The 20218-nt window shown below is 46.2% G+C and overlaps 4 protein-coding genes across 4 annotated transcripts; 2 read left to right on the top strand and 2 right to left on the bottom strand.

Annotated features, from left to right (window-relative positions):
* Nucleotides 1–158: 158 nt before the first annotated feature.
* On the bottom strand, nt 159–1267 carry LOC128717834 (uncharacterized). The gene is made up of 4 exons (XM_053811507.1): nt 1168–1267; nt 981–1095; nt 359–734; nt 159–281 (listed from the first exon to the last, which is right to left on the bottom strand). Exons 1-4 carry the CDS (start codon nt 1265–1267, stop codon nt 159–161), a joined length of 714 nt encoding a protein of 237 aa, XP_053667482.1.
* A 316-nt stretch (nt 1268–1583) lies between these two features.
* On the top strand, nt 1584–3951 carry LOC128717835 (DNA helicase MCM8-like). The gene is made up of 3 exons (XM_053811508.1): nt 1584–1779; nt 1842–3389; nt 3455–3951. Exons 1-3 carry the CDS (start codon nt 1584–1586, stop codon nt 3949–3951), a joined length of 2241 nt encoding a protein of 746 aa, XP_053667483.1.
* A 930-nt stretch (nt 3952–4881) lies between these two features.
* LOC128708686 (DNA helicase MCM8-like) lies at nt 4882–7528 on the top strand. Its single transcript, XM_053803665.1, has 3 exons — nt 4882–5191; nt 5266–6942; nt 7020–7528. Exons 1-3 carry the CDS (start codon nt 4882–4884, stop codon nt 7526–7528), a joined length of 2496 nt encoding a protein of 831 aa, XP_053659640.1.
* Nucleotides 7529–8200: 672 nt separating this feature from the next.
* LOC128717837 (putative epidermal cell surface receptor) lies at nt 8201–18792 on the bottom strand. Its single transcript, XM_053811509.1, has 9 exons — nt 18687–18792; nt 15508–16346; nt 12193–12400; nt 10923–11783; nt 9894–10718; nt 8811–9711; nt 8559–8734; nt 8272–8496; nt 8201–8208 (listed from the first exon to the last, which is right to left on the bottom strand). The coding sequence occupies exons 1-9, from the start codon at nt 18790–18792 to the stop codon at nt 8201–8203; spliced, it is 4149 nt and encodes a 1382-aa protein (XP_053667484.1).
* Nucleotides 18793–20218: the final 1426 nt, after the last annotated feature.

Raw genomic sequence — 20218 nt, forward strand, 5'->3', positions numbered from 1 at the left:
AACTATGGGGCTGTGTGGTATAAATATGTTGATCCGTGCTGGTCATTCTAACGTAGAATATAACAAAAAAAATCATTAGCATTGGGAATGGTTTTTTTTTTAAATCATAGGAATACCAAATAATCATTTCATTTTTGTCCGCAAAACACCCATTACAATTAACAATTGTAACACACTTCGGGAAATGGTATTTCGTCGATAACCGCTTTCAGTAAATTTTGAAAATTCCAATTCCGAAACGAGGCTATCATGTTGTCGCGGAAGTCAAAATCCGTCATTATCTGGAATGATCAATTAGAAACCAACAGTGAAATATTAACTCACAACCATTAGGCCAATTAAATGAGAAATTGCTTACCGCTCGTGAAATTAACTGCACATACTTGTTGTTGGGATAGCCTACAGTGACGATCCTGTTCGAGTTATCTATGGACATGAATTGTAGCGACCCGGTGGGTTCAGTGGAATTGAAATATTTCGTCACTCTTAATGGGAAATCGAACTGATTGTACGTGACGTACAGTGTGCCCGTCCCTTCGTATTCTTCTAAGTAGGCCTGAAAGTCCAGTACCACCCCAATACCGTGCCACTTTAAAGCGCCTTGCATCGTTACTTCCGTATTGAGAAATATTTCCGAAAATTTTTGCTCATCGAACTCGATCGAATCGACCTTGGCGAGGAAGGCAGAGTGAAACGATACGTTACCATGGATGGAAAGCCCTTTGTCGGTGATCCTGTAAGGAAGTTTAGATAGTGCACCATGTTAGCTTCCACTTTTAGCTGCCAAAGTTTACAGAAGGGTGAAGCATCATAAATCAATTATTATGTAACCATTCACAATGATCGCATTAAATTGCCAGACCCAGTTTATGATGCTCTAATAGCTGTAGAACGCTACGAATGTTGATAAGCCGAGGTTGATTTATTTATCATCCCCGTCGGATGACGTCATTAGCGGCACACTATGTTTTGGTACTTACTGAAGAGGAGCTACATAGTCCGCGATAGGTAGTGAGCTCCCAGAAATGTATCTACCCTCCAAAATGTCTACCACGCGTTTTGCAACTCTTTCCAGGTACGGGCGTGCCCCAACCACTACGAAATAACAGTTAAACCACACATGATAAGATACACGGCACTTTTGCTATACGCAACTATAAATCATACCAACTACTGCACCATGCACATGGCCAGGCCAGAGTAGAAAAAACCCTACCAAAACGATACACGCAAGGCTGTTTACAATATATTTGCACTTTAATTCCATGATATTGAACTACGCTATAAAGTTAACGTTAAACTTTGTGGTAATACAATCATCTGGATTGAAGGGTATTGGGGTATCGTATGGAATTTTGGCACCATTATCTTATCAACGATCGCTTTTCGAGCCGTACAGATGATACCAATACAGTTACAAACTGAGATTTGCAATTCCCAGCAACCTGTGCTAACGTCTCACCATCCGTGCATTTTGTTTTGTATGCATTTACTCACTACGCTCTCTCACGCATGAAACAAAGCAACCGGTGTTTTTGTTCTCGAAAATATGGTCGACATGTGTGGACAAGTCGTGTAGATCGATGGATGAAAAAGACGTTTTCGGGGCACCATTTGGTGATTGCGAGTGTAATAACACAGGAGTTTGTACACAACATCACAACGGAAGTTATTCTTCGCAGGGCAGCGCTTCATGGACGTTATTTCATGTCATTCCAAACCAGAATTCACAACATGCTTTGGAGCGTATCGGTTGGCAACTATACTTCCCGAAAAGTGGTAATTAAAACCCGGTTCAAATAGAATATATTGTGATACTATAATCTTTGCTGGCTTTGTAGATATACGTATGTCCCGAACAATAAACCAACGCGTGCAATACCTGGAGAGACACTACAGGGAATGTATTCGCAGTTATTCCCCATCGGAAGTGGAGCGCTGCGGTAGCTTTGAATTTAAGATTGAGCTCGCCAGAGCCGATCTTTTTCTAAAGAATTCGTGGCCATCGTTTGAAAATGATCTTAAAGAATATCCGGACTGCACTATAGCCTGCATCGGACTTGCCATGTATCGTTTTGTAACGAAATACCGAGAAACTGTACATTGGCCACCAACGACCGATTGCGGCTTACCGAAGCTATATCCACGTATAAATTTCTTTGGCCCTGAGATTCCAAACGGTACAATCGATGTCCGGTACGTAGGCAAGCTGATAACTATTCGCGGAACAATTACACGCATAAGCCAGCAATATGTTAATGCTACGTGGAGGACCTACAAATGCAAAAATTGTACCGATACAATAGTTCTGTCGCAGTTCGCCAAATTGTGGATATGTTCGAACTGTCATATGGGAGGTGGAATAGAATTTATCAGCACGTCTGTTTGGAATCGAAGTGAAACCCAGCGAAACATTACCGTTCACAGAATGCCACCATCCTCCGGTACCAGTAAGGCGCTTGATGTTGTAGTTCCTGATGGAATTGTGAATAACTTAGTGCCCGGAGCTGATGTGACTATAACAGGCATTTTAAAGATGGTTTCGGCAACAAAAACTGCCGGGAACATATACTTGCAAACGGTTTGCATGTGCATCAACAGTAGTAATCCATGCGATCGTGCTGTTGAAAAGACGTTCAACGCAAACGACCTTCAAGTCATCAGAGAAATTCAATCTGAATCATTTCCATTTAAGCTACTGGTACAATCCATCTGTCCAAATGTGAAAGGAATGGAGACTGTTAAAGCTGGTTTGCTTCTAGCTTTATTTAGCACAAGCTGCGACACACATGTACTACTAGCTGGTACAGAGAGCAATATTTCACGACAGCTACTGGAGCGTTCCGTATCTGTTTCACCAAAAGCAGTACTGATAAACGATTCAAGTCAGATACATGATTTAACTTTGAAGCGTACTCAAGACGGTCTTGTATATGTGGTGGCGGGGCCTTTAGTTTTGACAAACTTTGGTCTCTGTGGTATACCACGAATCGATAAACTAGATAACCTACGTGCATTGGACAAAATGCTAAGCGATGGTGTTAACGATACAACGCATGACACTGCAAAAAATAATCTGGAAGTTCGGTTTCGAACCACTTTACTAGCTACAGCATTTCCCGATCAAGGAAAGTTTGAAGTTAGTAAACCTTTCATGGACCAGTTCCCCATTCCAAGAACGTTTATGGAAAGGTTTGCGCTGGTATTTCAAACAGAAGACACGCTCGATCCTGAAGATGAGCTTGTTTGCTTCAACGGTGTGCGCCTGCATCCCGAAAAACCTTCAACTGCTAAATGTAGTGTGGAAATACCTTTGGTGAGGCAACTTAAGCTGAAATCTGGTGATCATTTCGATCCATTGCCTATTGAGCTGATGCGGAAGTATATAGGTATTAAGGCTGGTAACATGTTACTCTTTGCAGCTTTAATCTGAAGATCTTTTTTATCATTCCAGATTATGCCCGTCACCATTGCAAGCCGGAATTCACTGAAGAATCAACAAAACTGTTGGAGAGCTTCTTCTCACAGATGTTTTCCATGCCCCAGTGGTTAAATATATCAAACGGAATGAAAGTTGCCCAAATCCAGAACATGGTTCGAGCAAGGGCCAGGATAGATCTTTCTGCCGTAATTACCACTAAGCATGTGATGGATACTATTAGGATTGTAAGTCGTAGCTGGTACGACAAGTACGATACGGACGACCGCGATCCGTTGGTGAATTTACCTTCAGTACGGAAACCAACGAAACCGGCCACAATTCGTCAATTTCTGGACGTTTTGCGAAGTCACTCTGCCGAGTCAAAAACCAAGTTTTTCACCCTCAAGGATCTTCGCATGTTGTTCAATGAAGTCGGTGTGCCAGGGGTGGCAGACGAAATCGTAGAAAGGCTCAACATGCAAGGCTATTTACTAAAGAAAAGTGCAGGTCGCTACGAATTGCTTGTTTGATAAGCTTTGCTGCATTTGTTGGAAATGGTAACAGTTGTTGCATTTAAAAATGTTACCTTAAATCGGTTAATTTTTCGATAAAAACTAATAAATTTTATGAACTTTTGATTTCGAATTGGGCAAAAGATTTTTGTAGTCCCCGCCTATAGGGTTTGAAGCTACCCTGGACATATTTGTTGCACTATGGGCTTGAGTTGGTTATGGATAGGTAAAAAATAAAATTTTAAGAGGTATGTTTTAATTTTTGTTTCCGTGGCTGTAATAGTTTAAAAAAATGGTGGTTACGAAAATTATGACAAAATAAGGAAATATTAAAGAAAACATAAAAACTAACAGCGATTAACTTCTAATATATTTATGATTTCAGGATGGTTATTATATAGATAACAACACAACAATTTTTAAAATATTTAACTAAATATCTTCAATGAAAAAAACTTTGTTGAAATATATATTTATTTAACTTTGCTAAATTTATTAGGAATATTCCCTTGCATAAATTTTTACTACACCTTTAGACAAATTATAATAAAAATGTCATGTTTCACGGGAGCAAAATCTTTAAGCAGTAATGCTTTTGATTAATAATAAGATACATGTTTTATTTTTTTTTCTTAACTTACACCTTATTTCTCTTAAATCACCGTTTAAAACCGCGACTGCATCGAGAACCAAAAAATAAAAACACTTTCATTTTTATTTTGTTTTCCCTCACGACTACGTTCAGCCCATAGTGGCATGTCAAATTTTTGTCCAGGGTAGCTTCAAACCCTATAGGGGGGACTCTTTTACCCAAAAATCTTTGACCTCGAATTGCTACGTTTATATTCCTATGTCAATTACGCAAATGTCAAACGCGGGTCAGCTTGACAGTTCGTCGTGACAGCTGTTTGTTGTTGATTTCATTTGAAACCGTTTGCGCGCACGGCGATGGCAGAAAATCCATCCGCCAGTAGTTCGACCCAAGGCAGAACGAACGATCCAGGACCATCTAATCGCCGTGGCGGTTCATCCCGCGGAGGTCGTAGTGGTTGGCGTGGTAAATGGCGAGGTGGTTACCGAGGATACCGTCACCAGTCCAATGTTCCCAGAGAAAGGCCGGTAGGTTTTGCACTGCCGTCGTTCTCCGTGGGAAGCTCACTTGAATCGGGCAGTATCGCTGCAATAGCCTCGTTTTCCACGAGTTTAAGTAATGGTACATGTGAATACGTGGGATGGAAGTTGTACTTCCCCAAAGAAGGTACAGTATAGGAGGAGCAAATGCATACATTTTGTTTACCTATGTTAACCAACACTGTTGTTCATATGTTACAGATTATTCGTCCGGTTCCAAGACAGTTCATCATGTACGAGCGATGCAGAAACATTACAAGGACTTTGCTGACCTGTACGACCTTCCGCAGGTGAAGAAAAACTGTTGGTTTGAATTGAAACTAGATGCATGTGATAATGATGGTCACCTTCGTTCGCAATGGTCCACATTACGCCAAGACTTGACCGACAACCCCGAACACACGCTTGCTTGCATTGGGCTGGCAATGCACCACTCGTTGATGAACGAACAGTCGTGTGACAGTTTTCAAAACGATACAAATCTCTGCTTGCAAACCATCAGACCGCGGATAGTGGGATACGGGCCGGAGGTTTCGATCGGGTCGATAAAGGTAAGCAGCTTCGGTAAGTTGGTATCCGTGCGAGGTACAATTATACGTGCGGGTGCGTCACAAATCATGAACACTTGGTGCGCCTTTCGCTGTGCGCAGTGTGGTAATGAACAGGCAGTTCAGCAGAAGGATGGTATATACACCACACCTACATCGTGCCACAGAGGATGCAAAGCTCGCAGTCATTTCGTGCTAATGCAGATGTCAGTATTCACTCGCATGGAAGCATACCAAACCATTCGTCTGCAAGAAACGACACAAGGATCGCGGACCGTAGCGGGCAGTGCGGCCAAAAACATCGAAATAGAGCTAACGCACGAAATGGTGGACAGTGTGTGCCCGGGTGACGATGTCACCGTGACGGGTATATTGAAGGCACGGTCACAGGACCCGGATGGTACCGCAAAGGCGAGCCTGTACAAAGCTTATATGCAGGCGGTGTATGTGCGCAGCAACAAGAACGTGCTCTCGAACTGGAATCGGTTGGCAGAATTCACGGAGCTGGATATGGAAGCAATACGCACGATAAAATCGGAGCCTTCCCCATTCCGCTTGCTGGTACAATCGCTCTGTCCCTCCATTTACGGTCACGAGGTGGTTAAAGCGGGACTTTTACTAGGTTTGTTCGGTGGGCAAGCGAACACCTCTCGTACGAGAGCCGAGATTCACGTGCTAGTCGTTGGAGACCCGGGAATAGGCAAGAGTCAAATTTTGCAAAGCTGTGCCAACGTATCACCGCGGGGTATTTTCGTTTGCGGTACCAATTCTTCCAATGTCGGGCTTACGGTAACAGTACGGATGGAAAAGGGTGTCGGTGCATCGTTAGAAGCGGGTGCACTGGTACTGGCGGATCAGGGCGTCTGTTGTATCGATGAGTTCGACAAGATGTCCGGCCATCATGGATTACTGGAGGTAATGGAACAGCGTTCGGTAAGCGTCGCCAAAGCGGGCGTCATCTGTACGGTCCCAGCACGGACGACTGTTCTTGCCGCAGCCAATCCAGCCGGTGGGCACTACAACAAGGCAAAAACAGTTTCGGAAAACTTAAAACTACATCCTGCGTTACTTTCTCGGTTCGATTTGGTTTTCATCCTTCTGGATCGTTCGAACGAACGAACAGACAATCTGCTCACTGCCCACATCCAAAAGGTTCACGGGCTGTCAAAACCTTCTACCTCGACACCTGCCGCTCATCCATTCTTTGAATCTTCGGGCAGCGGTTCTTCGCCCGATGAAGAGGCAGAGCCTCCGTTGGAAGAACGACTGAGGTTAGCGCCGGGAGAAAAGTTAGATCTGCTGCCCGCTGAACTAGTCCAAAAGTACATTGGTAAGTATTCTTGTAGCTAAAAAAAGTACAGCGTGATTTGTTGTGTTAGGTTGTTACTTTTTTTTTTCAAATTTTAGGATACGCCCGGAAAAACGTTCAACCCAAACTAACGGCCAAAGCTGCGGAGGAATTGCGCGATTTCTTTGTCGAACTACGACGGGCACATAATGAGATGGACATGATTCCCGTCACTACTCGGCAGCTCGAAGGATTGATACGGTTAACACAGGCACGGGCAAAAATTGATCTATCACCCGAAGCAACGGTAGCTCATGTGCGTGATGTGTTGGCCATCTTGCGGCAAAGTATGCTGGATGTATTTAGTACCGATGAGGGCGATCTTCAGTTTACCCGCCTTACCAATGGCAGCGGTACTAGCAAGACATCATTGATAAGGAAATTTGCCCGCGTATTGGCATCACGATCGGCAGTGACCGGTTCGACGTTGTTTACGATGGCCGAGTTGAAGCAGGCAATGGTTGCAGGTGGCATTATGGCCAACAGTAACGAGCTGATCGACACGATGAACATTCAGGGATTTTTACTAAAGAAAGGACGCGATTGTTACAAATTCATAATCGATTGATGTCGATTTCCTGGAAAGATGGATGCCAAACGTGTTTCGTTATGGTTGTTAAAAACTCGAGTAAACTTTATTTATGTACAGTGTACTTCTTGCGCGTTTTGTCGATCATTTCATCAAACACTCCGATCTGAACGAATCGACTATTCCGTCAACTGGACATCAACTCTATTTCTTTGAAAAATCGTAATCTCCATTCCGGTTCTATCGGATTGTCTATTTACTATAAATTTTATTTACACGTAGCGCTTTTCATCGATTCACTTGTTACTTTCCTGTGGCTTTTGATACACACTACGACACTTATCTATACAACCGGGAACTATGGCTACACGTAGAGGAAGGAGCGATGGAATCGCAAACGGTATCGGACGCCATTAAGGCCAACGTTCGATTGCTACATTCGTGGCATTTTATCTATATGATAGTAGTACGGGACGGGACGGATTAACAGTCTAGTATGTACAACGGGGAGATCGCTGGATGGACGACCCCGAATTGTTTAACCGTCGTGGTCTCACATCGATGGACAGCTTAATACATATAAAACCTTCCACACAGCACAGACGTGGGTCGTCCGCTTGAACACTGGAACATTGGCTTAGCGGTTACAATCCAGGCAGCAGCCTAACGGGGCTTTGGAAGGGTTGACCATCAAAGCGAGACACGTTCGAATCATAGATCTATGGTAAGAAATGCGTTAAATAGCTATAAATCTTCAACCACTGGATGGGTTGCGAACTTACTCATGGTTTCCTGTTGAATTTCCACCTTATAACTGGGATTGTCGTACGCGGCATCATTCTTCCTGGGTGGCGTTATGGTGGCACTCTGCACCCGACGCCTCGTTAGAATGAGCAGCAGTATTAAGGTGGACATCACGGCCAGTGCTGCAATGACGGCGACAACCACTAGGGGACCATAATAGTCTCCATTCACCGCCCCGGCTGCACCTGCAGCTGCAAGTTTATCTGCCGAAAGGGACGTTTAAGTTAGCAGAGGGAACGATCGATGCGTATTCTGTGCCACATACCTGTCTTTCCCGGTACGGCTGGTCCACCGGGTTTGGTGATGAAGTTGACTACATTGCTCTTCTTAATGCTACCATTGGTGAGATACATCTCAAGCCACAGCCGGTATCGTGTGCCGGGTTTAAGATCCGCTATAAGCGTGCCCGTCGTTGAGTCGTGTTTGGCCACCTTAAACACGCTGGATAAGAGAAAGAAAACCCGTATAAGCACTAGTTATTTTTTGCAAAATATGCAGAAATGTTCGTTCACCGTACCTGGAATCTTCCTTTCCGCTATCGCTCTGGTAGATCGCACGATAGATGTTAATGTACTTGTCCTCGGGATAGGGTACTCCCGACCAGCTAACCTCCACGCTGGTGGCTTTGATTTTGCTCGCATTCACAACCACCTCGAACCCGTACACATCGATTCGCTCGGCCGTGACAATTTGGAGCATCTCCCCAGCCCGTACCTCTTCGCCATGTCCCGGGAAAGGAATGAAGAAGATGCCGACCTCATAGCGAGTTTGCGGTTGTAAACCCTCGACGGTGTACTCGCTCAGGGCGCGATGTATGAGTGGTGTCGCGTGGTAGACAACGCTGTCGATCTCACGGTAACGCAGCTGTATACCATCAACGTAGTCCAGCTCCTCATCGTCCAATTTTCGCCAGTTGATTTTGGCCCACGTCGAGTTGACCTCGGACGCACGCAGCTCGGGATCTTGAATGATCTCCTTGAGGAAGTTGGTCGGATGACTCATTTGAGGGAAGTGACCGGTACCGATCCCGATTGATGGAGGCGTAATGACACGGTCCGAGGGCGTACGGACGGTGTACACCTGACTAGAGGGCTGCGAGTTGACATCGCGCAGTATCAGCGTTATCTTCACGCGATACTCCGTGTTGGCGTTCAGGCCGGGCAGTTCGAACTCCAGCTGCGGTGTCGCTATGAGATCGTCCGGTGGGGCAAACACTTGCGATTGCCAGGTGCTGGTGTCGTTGTTGCGTGTGCGTGTATATCGCAGTTCTACCCGGCCGTGCAGCCCAACGTACACCTGCGGCACGAGGAAGATCACCCGCACGGTGTTCGAATCGATGGCATCCAGTGCGAGCACTTTCAGGTCAACCTGCAGAGTGGAGAACGCCAAACCGCCCGGGCCACCAGCATTTCCAGGACCTACAAAACAATGGTAACATGATTAATGCGCAGCTTGATGCGTTTTTTTTACCGAACGTAGGAAGGAAGCGGTGTTTGCAGGGTGTACAAACGGAAGCATGTGCAAATAGTCGCAATAGCAGTAGGATGTGGTTATGAACAAGGAATAGTGTGACAGGGTGCAGTAAGAAATGCGTATGAACCTGCTGGTGCCGACGGTGGTGAATGTTCGTGAGGTACAATGCCAATGTCTACGTGCGATGGAGCATGCGGTTCCGTACCGTACTGGTTGTAGTTGATGCCATTGCCTGCCGCCGACGGTTGCGATGCAGATGGATGCGGTGACTGATAAGGGGGAACGTTCGGCAGACTCTGACCGTGCAACAGTGGCGAACCCTGCGGCGGCAGATTCGGATCCTGCGAATGAATGTGCTGCAGCAGCTGTTCGATGCGGATGTTCGGTGGCAGACTACCGGGACCGTTCGGTCCGAGCACGTTCAGCAACTGCTTGTCCAGCCCGGTCGGATGCTGTCCAGGATGTAGAACCGGTTGACCTCCAACGGTCGGAACGGGTTGCCCCGTTGGTACTCCATTGCCACCAGCCAGTGGATGCAGATAGGGATTAAACTCGGCTCCATAGTGAGGCTTTATCTCCGGCCCATAGTAACCAGGTGGGCCGGGACGTTGGACACCGAGTGTTGCCGGTTTCATGCCTTCCTCATAGCTACCGTAATCGTACTTTCCATCATCGGGCAACTCCGGTTCGCCGGGTTGTGTGCCGGCGAAAATGTTGTTAAAGTGATCCTTCTTGTTCGCTTCTTCTTTGGTGTACTTTTTGTGTGGTTTCTCCTGTGGCACTTTGGGCGGTTTGCCGTCGATCGTTGGATAGAATGGTACGGACGCAGGTTCCTTTGCCGGTTCCGGGTGCTTCTCCCTGTCCGTTGGTTTCCCGTCCGATCGGGGTGGTTTCGTCGGCAGGAACTGATTGATTGTGCCGGGCATTAGCAATGGCTTGAGTACGTCGTTTCCTGTGAATGCAAACCGGATGATGATGGTGATGGCAATGAGAGGGTGCAGGCATGAAGGTGGATCGTGAGAATGGTCACAATCGGTAGGTGGTAGTGTAAAAGAACACACATGCGCAACACACACTTTCAGGCACAGGAGTGAGCTAGGGAAAGAGAGGGGCGCAGTCGTGTGGCAACACGCACCATAGCACACCGTTTACTTACCACTTGCAATTCCATTGTCCGCTGTCGGACTGCAGGCCCAATGTTTGCAGCACTCTTCACCAGGGATCGGCATCAGGCGGGCGTTCCTCGAACTGCACGGCAGATGGGACGGTGGTGATGCAGGCACCGGTGGGCAGGCTGGACGACACTCGACGATACCGGTATCGCAATAGCAGTGCTGTTCACAGCCGGTCAGATTGCTCGGTATGTCGGACCAGTTGTCGAACAGCTGACCCTTATACTCGCACGTTCCATTGTCAATGCATCGCATCCGCTCCGGACAGCAACGTGGTGCGATCGCACGGAAGGTGGCCGGATCCGGGCCCCACTTGAGACAGTGCGGATCGAGTACGTCCAGACCAAACTCGGACGGACATTCGATTTTCGCACAGTGCACACCGGCATCCGTGCAGAGACAGAGCGCGTTACATTCGTCGTGGAACTGGTCGTTTAGTTTGTACCGTCGACCCTTGAACTCGCACCCGGCCTCCGTCGACTGTGCGTCCGGTGGGAGATCCTGGGCGGGTCCGGTCGTTGTCGAAGGCGAGGAGGACGCAGAGGCCGGTGCCATCATCATCATCACGCCACTGCTCTGTTCGTGGTCATCGAGCGTAACATCACAGAACTCACGCTTGCAGCACGGATCGTGCGGATCTGGCAACACCACGCACTGTTCCGAGAGCGTTGCATTGAGCGGAGCACAGCGCGGTGCACATTCCATCTCCCCATCGCTGGTACAGGTACAGATCTGCTCACAGCCCACCTCCATGCGTTCGTTGATGCCGTACGAATGGTTCTTGTAGATGCAGCTCGTCACGATCGCTTTGGCCGTGGTTGTCTCCTCCGACACGGGTGTTGGTTCTTTGGGGAAAGAGAGCAACATTTAAGTTAGTAACCGTCGTTTGAATATGCGGCGTAGCCTGATGTCTCAATCGATATGCGAAGACCCATTGTGAAGACCCCGATTGATAGTGGAGCTTGAACGGGAACCAATGACCGCACCGGGTGGTGATGTAAGCTCACATTTCCCATTTCGAGCGTAAACTTTATCCGCCTTGTTCGCATAATCGGTGGCAGCACGAACGGTGGACGAAGCCTCATCTTATTTCCGCGTTCGTGGCCAACACCTTTCGCACGATTGCGCCATCGGATGAGGTTTCGTTTGCACAGTCTTGCTTTACGCTGCACTACATTCAATGCTCCGATGGTAGGATACGGCTGGAAAGTGGTGACGGTGTAATTGCGATGCTCCAGCAAACGTCCAACTTACCGACGCGTCCATCGGTGAAGCGCTCCGAGGGGCAGATCAGCGTGGCACAGCATTCGTCCGTCTTGGAGGGATTCTCGTAGCAGCCGGCATCGAGCACCGCCTTGCCTCGCTTCACAAACGGTCGCCCGCACCGTGGTTCACAGCGCCATTTGCCGTCCTCTTCGCAGTGGCACCGCTCGTCACAATCCTTGTCCACGGTGGCATTAGTCTAGAAAGTGAAAGAAGACCGAGACGCTCTACAGACTGCTCCCGACTGCACAAACGCAACGACCCTTTCGGTGCTACCCTCCCGTGTGCCGTTGCCGTAATGCCACGCAAAACGAAACAAGATCGCGTTCGCGCCAGAAAGTGATAGTTGTTTTGTGCAGTTCTCCAAACTCTCCGTTGGTGATGACGACGCAACGTGACACTCTTCAGTGTGTGGTGGTGGTACGTATTGGTTACTAGCGCTACGAGCGCACAAGCATAGTCCCACGCGATCAACCGGTTCGAATGTTGGTGTTGGTCGATTGTTGACAAAAAAAAAGCGATCACCACGGCGATCGACGAAATCGCAAAGAAAATGATCGAATCTAGGTTAAGTGCTTCTTCATGCCTGTCGTGTACCCGTGCACAGGTGAGCACTAGATTTGGCGGCCATGTTTCTGTACCACGCGCCCTGGTGAATGATCTTGCACGTAGAACGTCACGCTGGTTCAAGAGACGCTTGTACCTTTTATTTTTTTTTCTTCTGTTCAATAGTGGATGCCTACAGATGCCTAAGACAGTGCATTTGAATATTCGTTCATCGTTTATGTTCCCATCATTTATATAGAGAAGTGTGTAGAACGGCTCGTGCTGGTGCCAGCTCGAAATGATGCCATCCAACGTTTGGAGGTAGCTTTCGGCATGGGAACACGGTAAAATACTAATCTAATGAAATCCCTTAGAAGGTAATGATGAAAAATCGATCTTTGGCATAGAAAAAGAACACACAACTCTCACGGCACGCTGGACAGAGTCACGTAAGGTTTAAGGGCAAATAAAATAAAACCATTGAACCTTACATGTTGAAATACGGAAAGTGCAGCCACTACGCAGTTACAATAGGCAAAGCTTGCTTAAGTTTGATGCTGCATCATTACATGGATTTTATGGTCTCGGTTTGAAGCTCAATTTGACGGTCAGCGCAACAGTGTTGAACGAAATGCGAGAAGAATCTACATTCAAACGGTGTCTTGGGAACTAAAATTTTAAGGTGAGGAAGCATTTTCACGTACCAAAACGCTTGCTGTCATCTATAAATCATTTGTTAGTGTTTTATGCGCACGGTAACAAGCCTGATTTATGATCCGGTCCTAGAGTGATGTCTAGCGCCGTGCCCGTTTAATTCTGGTGATTGGAAGAACCCTTCACTCATTGTATCTGTTCCACGGTTCCAGGCTATCCGTGCTGACACATTTAACGTAAACCATCAGGAAAGGAATAGCTTACCAGCTCGGGACTAGAACTTTGCAAACAACTCACACCGCACCTGCCTGTGTTAATCAACTTGTTTGGAATAGAATTTTGGGGACTGATTGTTCTGAGCCACTGTCCCATGACCAAAGTTGGGGTCTAACGCGCATTGCCTAATCTGTTTTGAAAAGGTACGCTCTCCATCCCAGAATGCTACACTTTTAATACCTTGTGCCCAGGTCTTCCAGGCCAACCATCACGGTCGACTTGTAGCGGGCTTAATGTCTACCGCATCCGGTTGCCTAGCACGTTTAAAACACCAACGAAACCAATGAGTCTTGCTCTAGGTTCTCAAGACGCTACAGACTGCCACCACTTGTTTGCGGAGTTCAAGGACAATCTGCACCTGCATTACGCGACGACGGCATCGCGAGCTCATCGCAAGGGAAAACGTTGCCACCTGCGCTAGTGCTCTGATTGTGCGGTGCGTGCGAATTTACTGAAGGTGATACGCAGTAGGCCACCGATTTGCCCCCCGAATGTGACCCACTTTACAGCCCTTCCTTCCCTTCGCTGGGTGGTTTGCGTTCCATTTATTCGCAAGATTGTTGCGGATGCGCGCTCGTGCACACGCTCGCGCGCCCTAGAGCTGCGGTTGCGTAAGGGGCAAGGGCTCACCGAGAGCTGTTCGCTAGGTATTGAAGCGGGCGGTGAAAAACCGCACCAATGTTTGCTGCTAGGTATGGTTGATGGAATGCAGCAAGCATAAAACTAAAGCACGCACTCCTAACACTACACTGGCACTGGTGAGTTATGCTAGGCGCTTAAGTTTTTGCTCGGTAGATAAGTGACACGATTGCGTGCATACCAGCAATATGTGTCACTGTAGTGGAGAATGGTGAAGGTTTTGCTTCACTCACCAATCGCTAATTCAAGGTGCTACCATTTGGCACAGATTCTAAACTCTCCGATTACTGTATGCCAACTGCAAACAGATAGTAGACAGTACTTGGAGTTTAAAAGGTGAACTAAGACACTCTACTATACACTAGCGTTGTGCTTAATGAATCTTTTGAGAAGAGTCATTCGTATGAATCTTTTGAGAAGAGTCATTCGTATGAATCTTTTGATAAGAGTCATTCGTATGAATCTTTTGAGAAGAGTCATTCGTATGAATCTTTTAAGAAGAGTCATTCATATGAATCTGTTGAGAAGAGTCATTCGTATGAATCTTTTGAGAAGAGTCATTCGTATGAATCTTTTGAGAAGAGTCATTCATATGAATTTTTAGTGAGGAGTCATTAGAATCGGGAGTCAAATCTCAAAAGAATCTTAATTTGTATAAATATTATTAGCTCAGCAGCAAAACCAAAATAGAATTAATCTTAACATCAAGTTGTCGAAGAGCTTAATAAAACTATGAAGATTCATGAGTCTTTGGAATAGAGATTAATTGATACAGTTGATAGATTCATTCAGATTCATGAATCTGCATCAAATGTATCCAACACAACTGTACACTGTCCGGTAGCTTGAGTTGCGCTGCCACAACTCATACGAAGCAGCAGTTCAAATTCAAATCAGCGTGGAGCAATCGAATGGTAACATATTCTGCTAGCGTATTGTCACGCACTGCCAACGGAACTCGTTTTGTGTGCATGGAAGAATTTTCATAACATCCGTCCGTCATCACATCACCGGTACAGTTTGTTCTATCAAACTGGTGAACCACTTTCAACGCTCGGTTAAACAGCGCCACCCCGTGAGCTTTATGCCGGCAAACAAACCATTTACTAACGACGATTAGCAAACCCAAACTGTCATCGCGCAATCGCCGCCAGTAGCGCTTTGGGGAGGGAAATTTGGTCACCCGCTTACCTTGTACTCCATGCCGTTGAAAATACATTCGCCCGGTGCTAACATTTCCATGGATTTGCCTTCCGGACCCCCCGGTCCCATCTCACCCTTGGGCTCGGTAGAATCCGTCGACTCCATGCTGATGTCGCTGAGATCATCGTACGGTGGCGGCGGTTTCGTAGTCTGCAGCATCGCACCGTCACCGGTGACCGGTGGCGGTACGGTGGTGACCAGGTTCGGTGCGGTAACGAAATTGATCGGTTCGCTCGGTCCGAAGCTGATCGCACGGCCGCGCACCTCCGCCGACGCACGCACGTCGCTCATCTTGAGCAGCTCCTCCGAAGAACTTTCGCCGCTCGGTAGGAAGTGGTTCAGTATCGAGGGCGGATTTTCCGCGGTACGATCGTTCGCTTCCTCTTCGGGCGATTTGACGTGCAGAAGAACCGGTTTGGCGGTCGGCGTAACATCTGACTTGTTTGCGGCGAACGTTGTGACGATGGCCGCCTGTGTTGGCTGCACGGTAGTGGTGGTTGTGTCGGGTCCCATGGCGAGACTCGCCTCGGTACTCTTGACCTCGGTTGATGTGCTGGATTCCAGCAGGCTGGGTGTGCTCGTGGTCAACGGGCTAGCCGACGATGAGTCGACAGCTTGCTGCGTGGTTGTGGCATCTTCCGGCACCTTGGGTTGATCAGTTCCAGCGATGGATTCGCTGCTATCAGCGGACTTTGTCGCTAATGGCAGCACCTCCAGTGGGGAACCATTCGTAGTGGGGGGTTCCGAGGGCTCTATCGAGTTTGCAGTTGTGCTGGTAGCATCCGTCGTGAGATCACCGTTCGCTGTGGTTGTTGATGGTGCCGAAGCTGCGCAGAAAAGAGGAACGGAAAGCAACGAATTAGACGTAAGCGTCGGAGGGGATGATGGTGTGTCCTACATTCGCATCGCCAGCCCCATGTGTGCGCTCGTACCCACGCAGGGGATGAGGCAATGCTGAACCATCCATACTGGAGCAAGGCTCGATACCAATTTTGCCTAATCTGTCATTCTTCTTGGTCCGGTGTAAATTAACTTGTCCCGGACTCGGAGCCATGCTCCAAGCGCGTAATGGGAAAGTGTCTTCGTTGTGTTTTGTGCTTTTTACCTACTTACCGGGCTGTATTGCCACCATCACCTAGACTAAATTGTCCGTGCGTGTGGGAAGAATGCTCATGGCGGTACGCCACCACCACCGACCATATTTGATAGTGGACTTTCCCTTCGATTCCACACCCGGTTGATGTGGTGCAGCTTTCTACTGCTGTTAAAGTGTGGCCCCACTTGCACATGATTGCTTCATTTACGTGAAACCTTATGTTAGCCTGGGTGCAGTTTATCGAACAACAACTGTTTGTTTGTTTGCTTTTTTTGCATTGGGCAAGATCGTCCGATGATTCACCGTGTCCAGACGTGTATGTTTGCATGCCGGGTTGACTGTGATCCTTGAGCATTAACGCTTGTTTACCAACCGTAAATCTGAAGGTTACTGCTGTGTGACGTACTTATACTACCCATATTGTGCTTCATAGCAGCATGACATATTAAAAGTGCCAGTTTACAACATCAAAACACCAACGTCCAACGTGGTGCCTTCTTTCGTCATCTCGAAACGTTCAATAGGAATTTTCCTACCCATCACGAACTGGAATTGTAATTAGCTTCTTCGTCGTTTTGAACAACCGTCCTCCCAAACCGAGACAGGCATCACCGTGCTGGCGAGAAAACGGTTTCCCAGGGTTACTATTGCGCGTGTCGTGTACCCTGAACCCATTGCGACCCAACCACGGCCATCGGTTTGATTTGGATCTTGAGACAACTGTGGCAAAGGTAATGATGTTTTGGATTTGATTATTGTTCAACATGCTCCGAAAGATGGACAAGATGGGGTTGCTTGGGGAGTACAGGACACACACACACGTTGATGAGAGTTGTAATTCGATTTGATTGATCATTAGATTGAGTCGCTTAGATTCGGAAGGGTAGTAACGGTGGGTAAGAGAAAGGGGTTATTTTGTTTTCGTTTCGTGCCTGTTGTTTGTTTCTGTTTGTGGTTAGTTTTGTTTAATTTCCTGTTGGAGCCAATGATTTGAATGTCTCGCCTTTTCCGTTTCGTTAGGGAGTTTAAAGTTAGTTGAAATAATTCGCTTTGTCATCAGTTCTACGATGCGTTTCACTGTTCTAGATTCGTGAGTTGGAATGAATAATAACTCTGAAACTATATTCTGCAAACTCATGAATCCTCATGGAGTTATAATTTCTTGAAAATCCGTAAATCTTCATTAATGTATAGATTCTAAATCAATTTTTAGAGGGATTGCAAGCGGATTGAGTGAATCGATCAATGATTCGAGAGCTCTTATAGATTCTTGAATACTCAGATATTCATTAAACCTTTCAGTTTTATGATTCATTCACGATTTATGTATTTTTTTGTTTTTAATTACTGAAAAAAAAACTATTCCCTAAATCTTGCTAGAAGTCGACTCGAAGTCGAAGTTGTGTTGACCGAATGTTCTGAACATTGTTTTGTTAACAATTTCTCCCGCTTAAAGTAGCCCAATTCCTAGGTAGCTAGAGTAAATATCGAACGATTCAGGAAACTTTTGAGAGTCAATTCATGAATTGAATGACTCCTTACGAAAGATTAATTTGACAGACTCAACTCAAAATATTCATTACGCACTACGTTTGTTATGAACCGTTACATCGCCGAAAATCTCAATTTAAATGGCATGAAAATTGGGGAAAAAGACAAGGCTTGTCTTTTATCGTTTTATCACAAATTAAATAATTTTTTTTTACTTTTTAACTTTAAACAATAAACTAGTTTTTTTTTTTTAATTTCAGATGCTTAGTTTTGAGTCTAATTTTTTTCTAATTTTGGACACTATAAAACACAGCAGAAAAGGCCACAAATTAACCCACGAAGCGTTTCTGGCATTAAAGCCACTCTTAAATTAGAAATTTAATTAGATCTGATACTTTTAATGGTACAGGCGAAGCTATTTACTTTAATAAACACATAATTTTAAGCATAAGTCTAGCAAGCCAGTTGTGGCTGTTATGACCTAGGAGGCCATGACGCTAAAATGTTAACGGATGTTTTGGCGGTGCCGATCACCATGTGCTATAGAAGCTGGTTAATTTATTCTAATCTTGAAACATACCTTCCGCATCCTGTGCCAGGGTTGTACAGCTCATTAAGCATATCCCTATTAGGAGCACCAGACTGCCTTTGAATGTATCCATTTTAGCGATCTTCTTTCGCACCATTTTGGAATCGTGGAACTGCTGCTGTAAGCTTCAAATTGACGCACAACGCACAACTGGCCACTTGTCACGTTTAAATTGGCACGATTCGTATAACAACTGGTAATTGATTTCACTTGTATTGCATTTAAATTTTCCGTTTTTGTCACTCCACTATGCGGCAGGATTACGATCCACTACATCGAATTAATTCAATCATCACCGTTCACTAAACCGGGAACACACGGATATACAAAACCAAAGGGGGGGAAAACACAACGACAGAAAATTTCCTTCCACTTGGTTGGTATTTTTTTGTTATGCGTACACATCGACGAATTTCCCTTTCTCACGCACTGGCCGAACACCTTGGAAGGGTATTTATTTTCTCACACCACCACCCCAAAGCTTCCCCCGAGCACCCGCTTGTTGGTTGGCACGTAGTTTTCACAGGCTGCCGATGAACACGATTATCATTTCTTCCATTGTGGCCGGTCCCGGTTGATGAGTCGCTTTCGAGTTCGCTTTCAATGTAAAATCACACCACTACGTTTCGGCTGGGATGAAGGTACTTTTTCCCGGGCTTCCCTGTGTATGAGACAAATAAAACAAAAAAAAAACATATATATTAGGAAGGGTGTCATTTCGAAGGAATTGAATTTAATGGAATAAGCAAAAGAAAAAAAAAGCGCGATCGTTCAATGGACAGCAACGAAAATGAAAGCTGACCGTTGTGAGTGGCTATTAGCATTCTTCTTCTGGATAGTTTTCCACAAAAAAAGAAACCCCGTCTCACGGGCTTCACCACTCGTTGTTTATTGTTTTCTGCAGTTGGTCTTTTTGGATTGCCAGCTTCAACGTTAATCTGATCTGTCATAAAAATACTTTTCCCTTTGGCAAGTTACTAAATTTACGATCTGAACTCATTAGCAAACGACGCTCGTCGCAATGGGAAAAGGCAGGCAAGCGGAAGTGTGCTATATTTTCGGTTTGACAAACACCTTCCAATTTCAATCAGTAACAGCATCCCGTAACACGCGCGATCATAAAGTTCGGCGTCAGTTTCACTTTCACGCTCCAGGCGCTGATGATTTGGCACGATACAAAGGTAATAAAAATACGTCCCAGCCACGTGTACAAATACCGCTCACCAGTGCACTCAATTTAGCAGGAACTTTTTGCACAAAACCTTCAATGTTACCCTTGATTGGCTTTCGCTCAGTTGTGAACCGTCTCGCCGATAAAGCATGACTGACACAACTTGTTAAAGCGCGCTCGTAAACAAAAAAAACAGTACAACGGAATGAAAACGACGATGCGTCATTCGAGCGCCGTCCGGAGGGTCAACCGAAGGTCTGGGAAACCCCGCCAAGAGTCGCGGAAATAGCGCCCGAAAGCAGCTGATGAGGCAACGCGAATCTTTCAACTCGCAGACGAACCGTTCCGATTT

This window comes from Anopheles marshallii, chromosome 2, assembly GCF_943734725.1.
Source record: "Anopheles marshallii chromosome 2, idAnoMarsDA_429_01, whole genome shotgun sequence".
In the NCBI taxonomy this organism is placed as follows: Eukaryota; Metazoa; Arthropoda; class Insecta; order Diptera; family Culicidae; genus Anopheles; species Anopheles marshallii.

Excerpts from the sequence above, each read along its gene's own strand:
- LOC128708686 (XM_053803665.1), top strand. The coding sequence starts at position 4,882 with ATGGCAGAAAATCCATCCGCCAGTAGTTCGACCCAAGGCAGAACGAAC. Across the intron at positions 5,192-5,265 it reads GTTGTACTTCCCCAAAGAAG|ATTATTCGTCCGGTTCCAAG; the intron begins GTACAGTATAGG and ends CATATGTTACAG. Across the intron at positions 6,943-7,019 it reads ACTAGTCCAAAAGTACATTG|GATACGCCCGGAAAAACGTT; the intron begins GTAAGTATTCTT and ends TTCAAATTTTAG.
- LOC128717834 (XM_053811507.1), bottom strand. The coding sequence starts at position 1,267 with ATGGAATTAAAGTGCAAATATATTGTAAACAGCCTTGCGTGTATCGTT. Across the intron at positions 1,096-1,167 it reads TGTGCATGGTGCAGTAGTTG|TGGTTGGGGCACGCCCGTAC; the intron begins GTATGATTTATA and ends GTTATTTCGTAG. Across the intron at positions 282-358 it reads TGCAGTTAATTTCACGAGCG|ATAATGACGGATTTTGACTT; the intron begins GTAAGCAATTTC and ends TGATCATTCCAG.
- LOC128717835 (XM_053811508.1), top strand. The coding sequence starts at position 1,584 with ATGGATGAAAAAGACGTTTTCGGGGCACCATTTGGTGATTGCGAGTGT. Across the intron at positions 1,780-1,841 it reads ACTATACTTCCCGAAAAGTG|ATATACGTATGTCCCGAACA; the intron begins GTAATTAAAACC and ends CTGGCTTTGTAG. Across the intron at positions 3,390-3,454 it reads GCTGATGCGGAAGTATATAG|ATTATGCCCGTCACCATTGC; the intron begins GTATTAAGGCTG and ends TTATCATTCCAG.
- LOC128717837 (XM_053811509.1), bottom strand. The coding sequence starts at position 18,792 with ATGGTGCGAAAGAAGATCGCTAAAATGGATACATTCAAAGGCAGTCTG. Across the intron at positions 16,347-18,686 it reads CCTGGCACAGGATGCGGAAG|CTTCGGCACCATCAACAACC; the intron begins GTATGTTTCAAG and ends TTTTCTGCGCAG. Across the intron at positions 8,497-8,558 it reads AGCCGTACCGGGAAAGACAG|ATAAACTTGCAGCTGCAGGT; the intron begins GTATGTGGCACA and ends CCCTTTCGGCAG.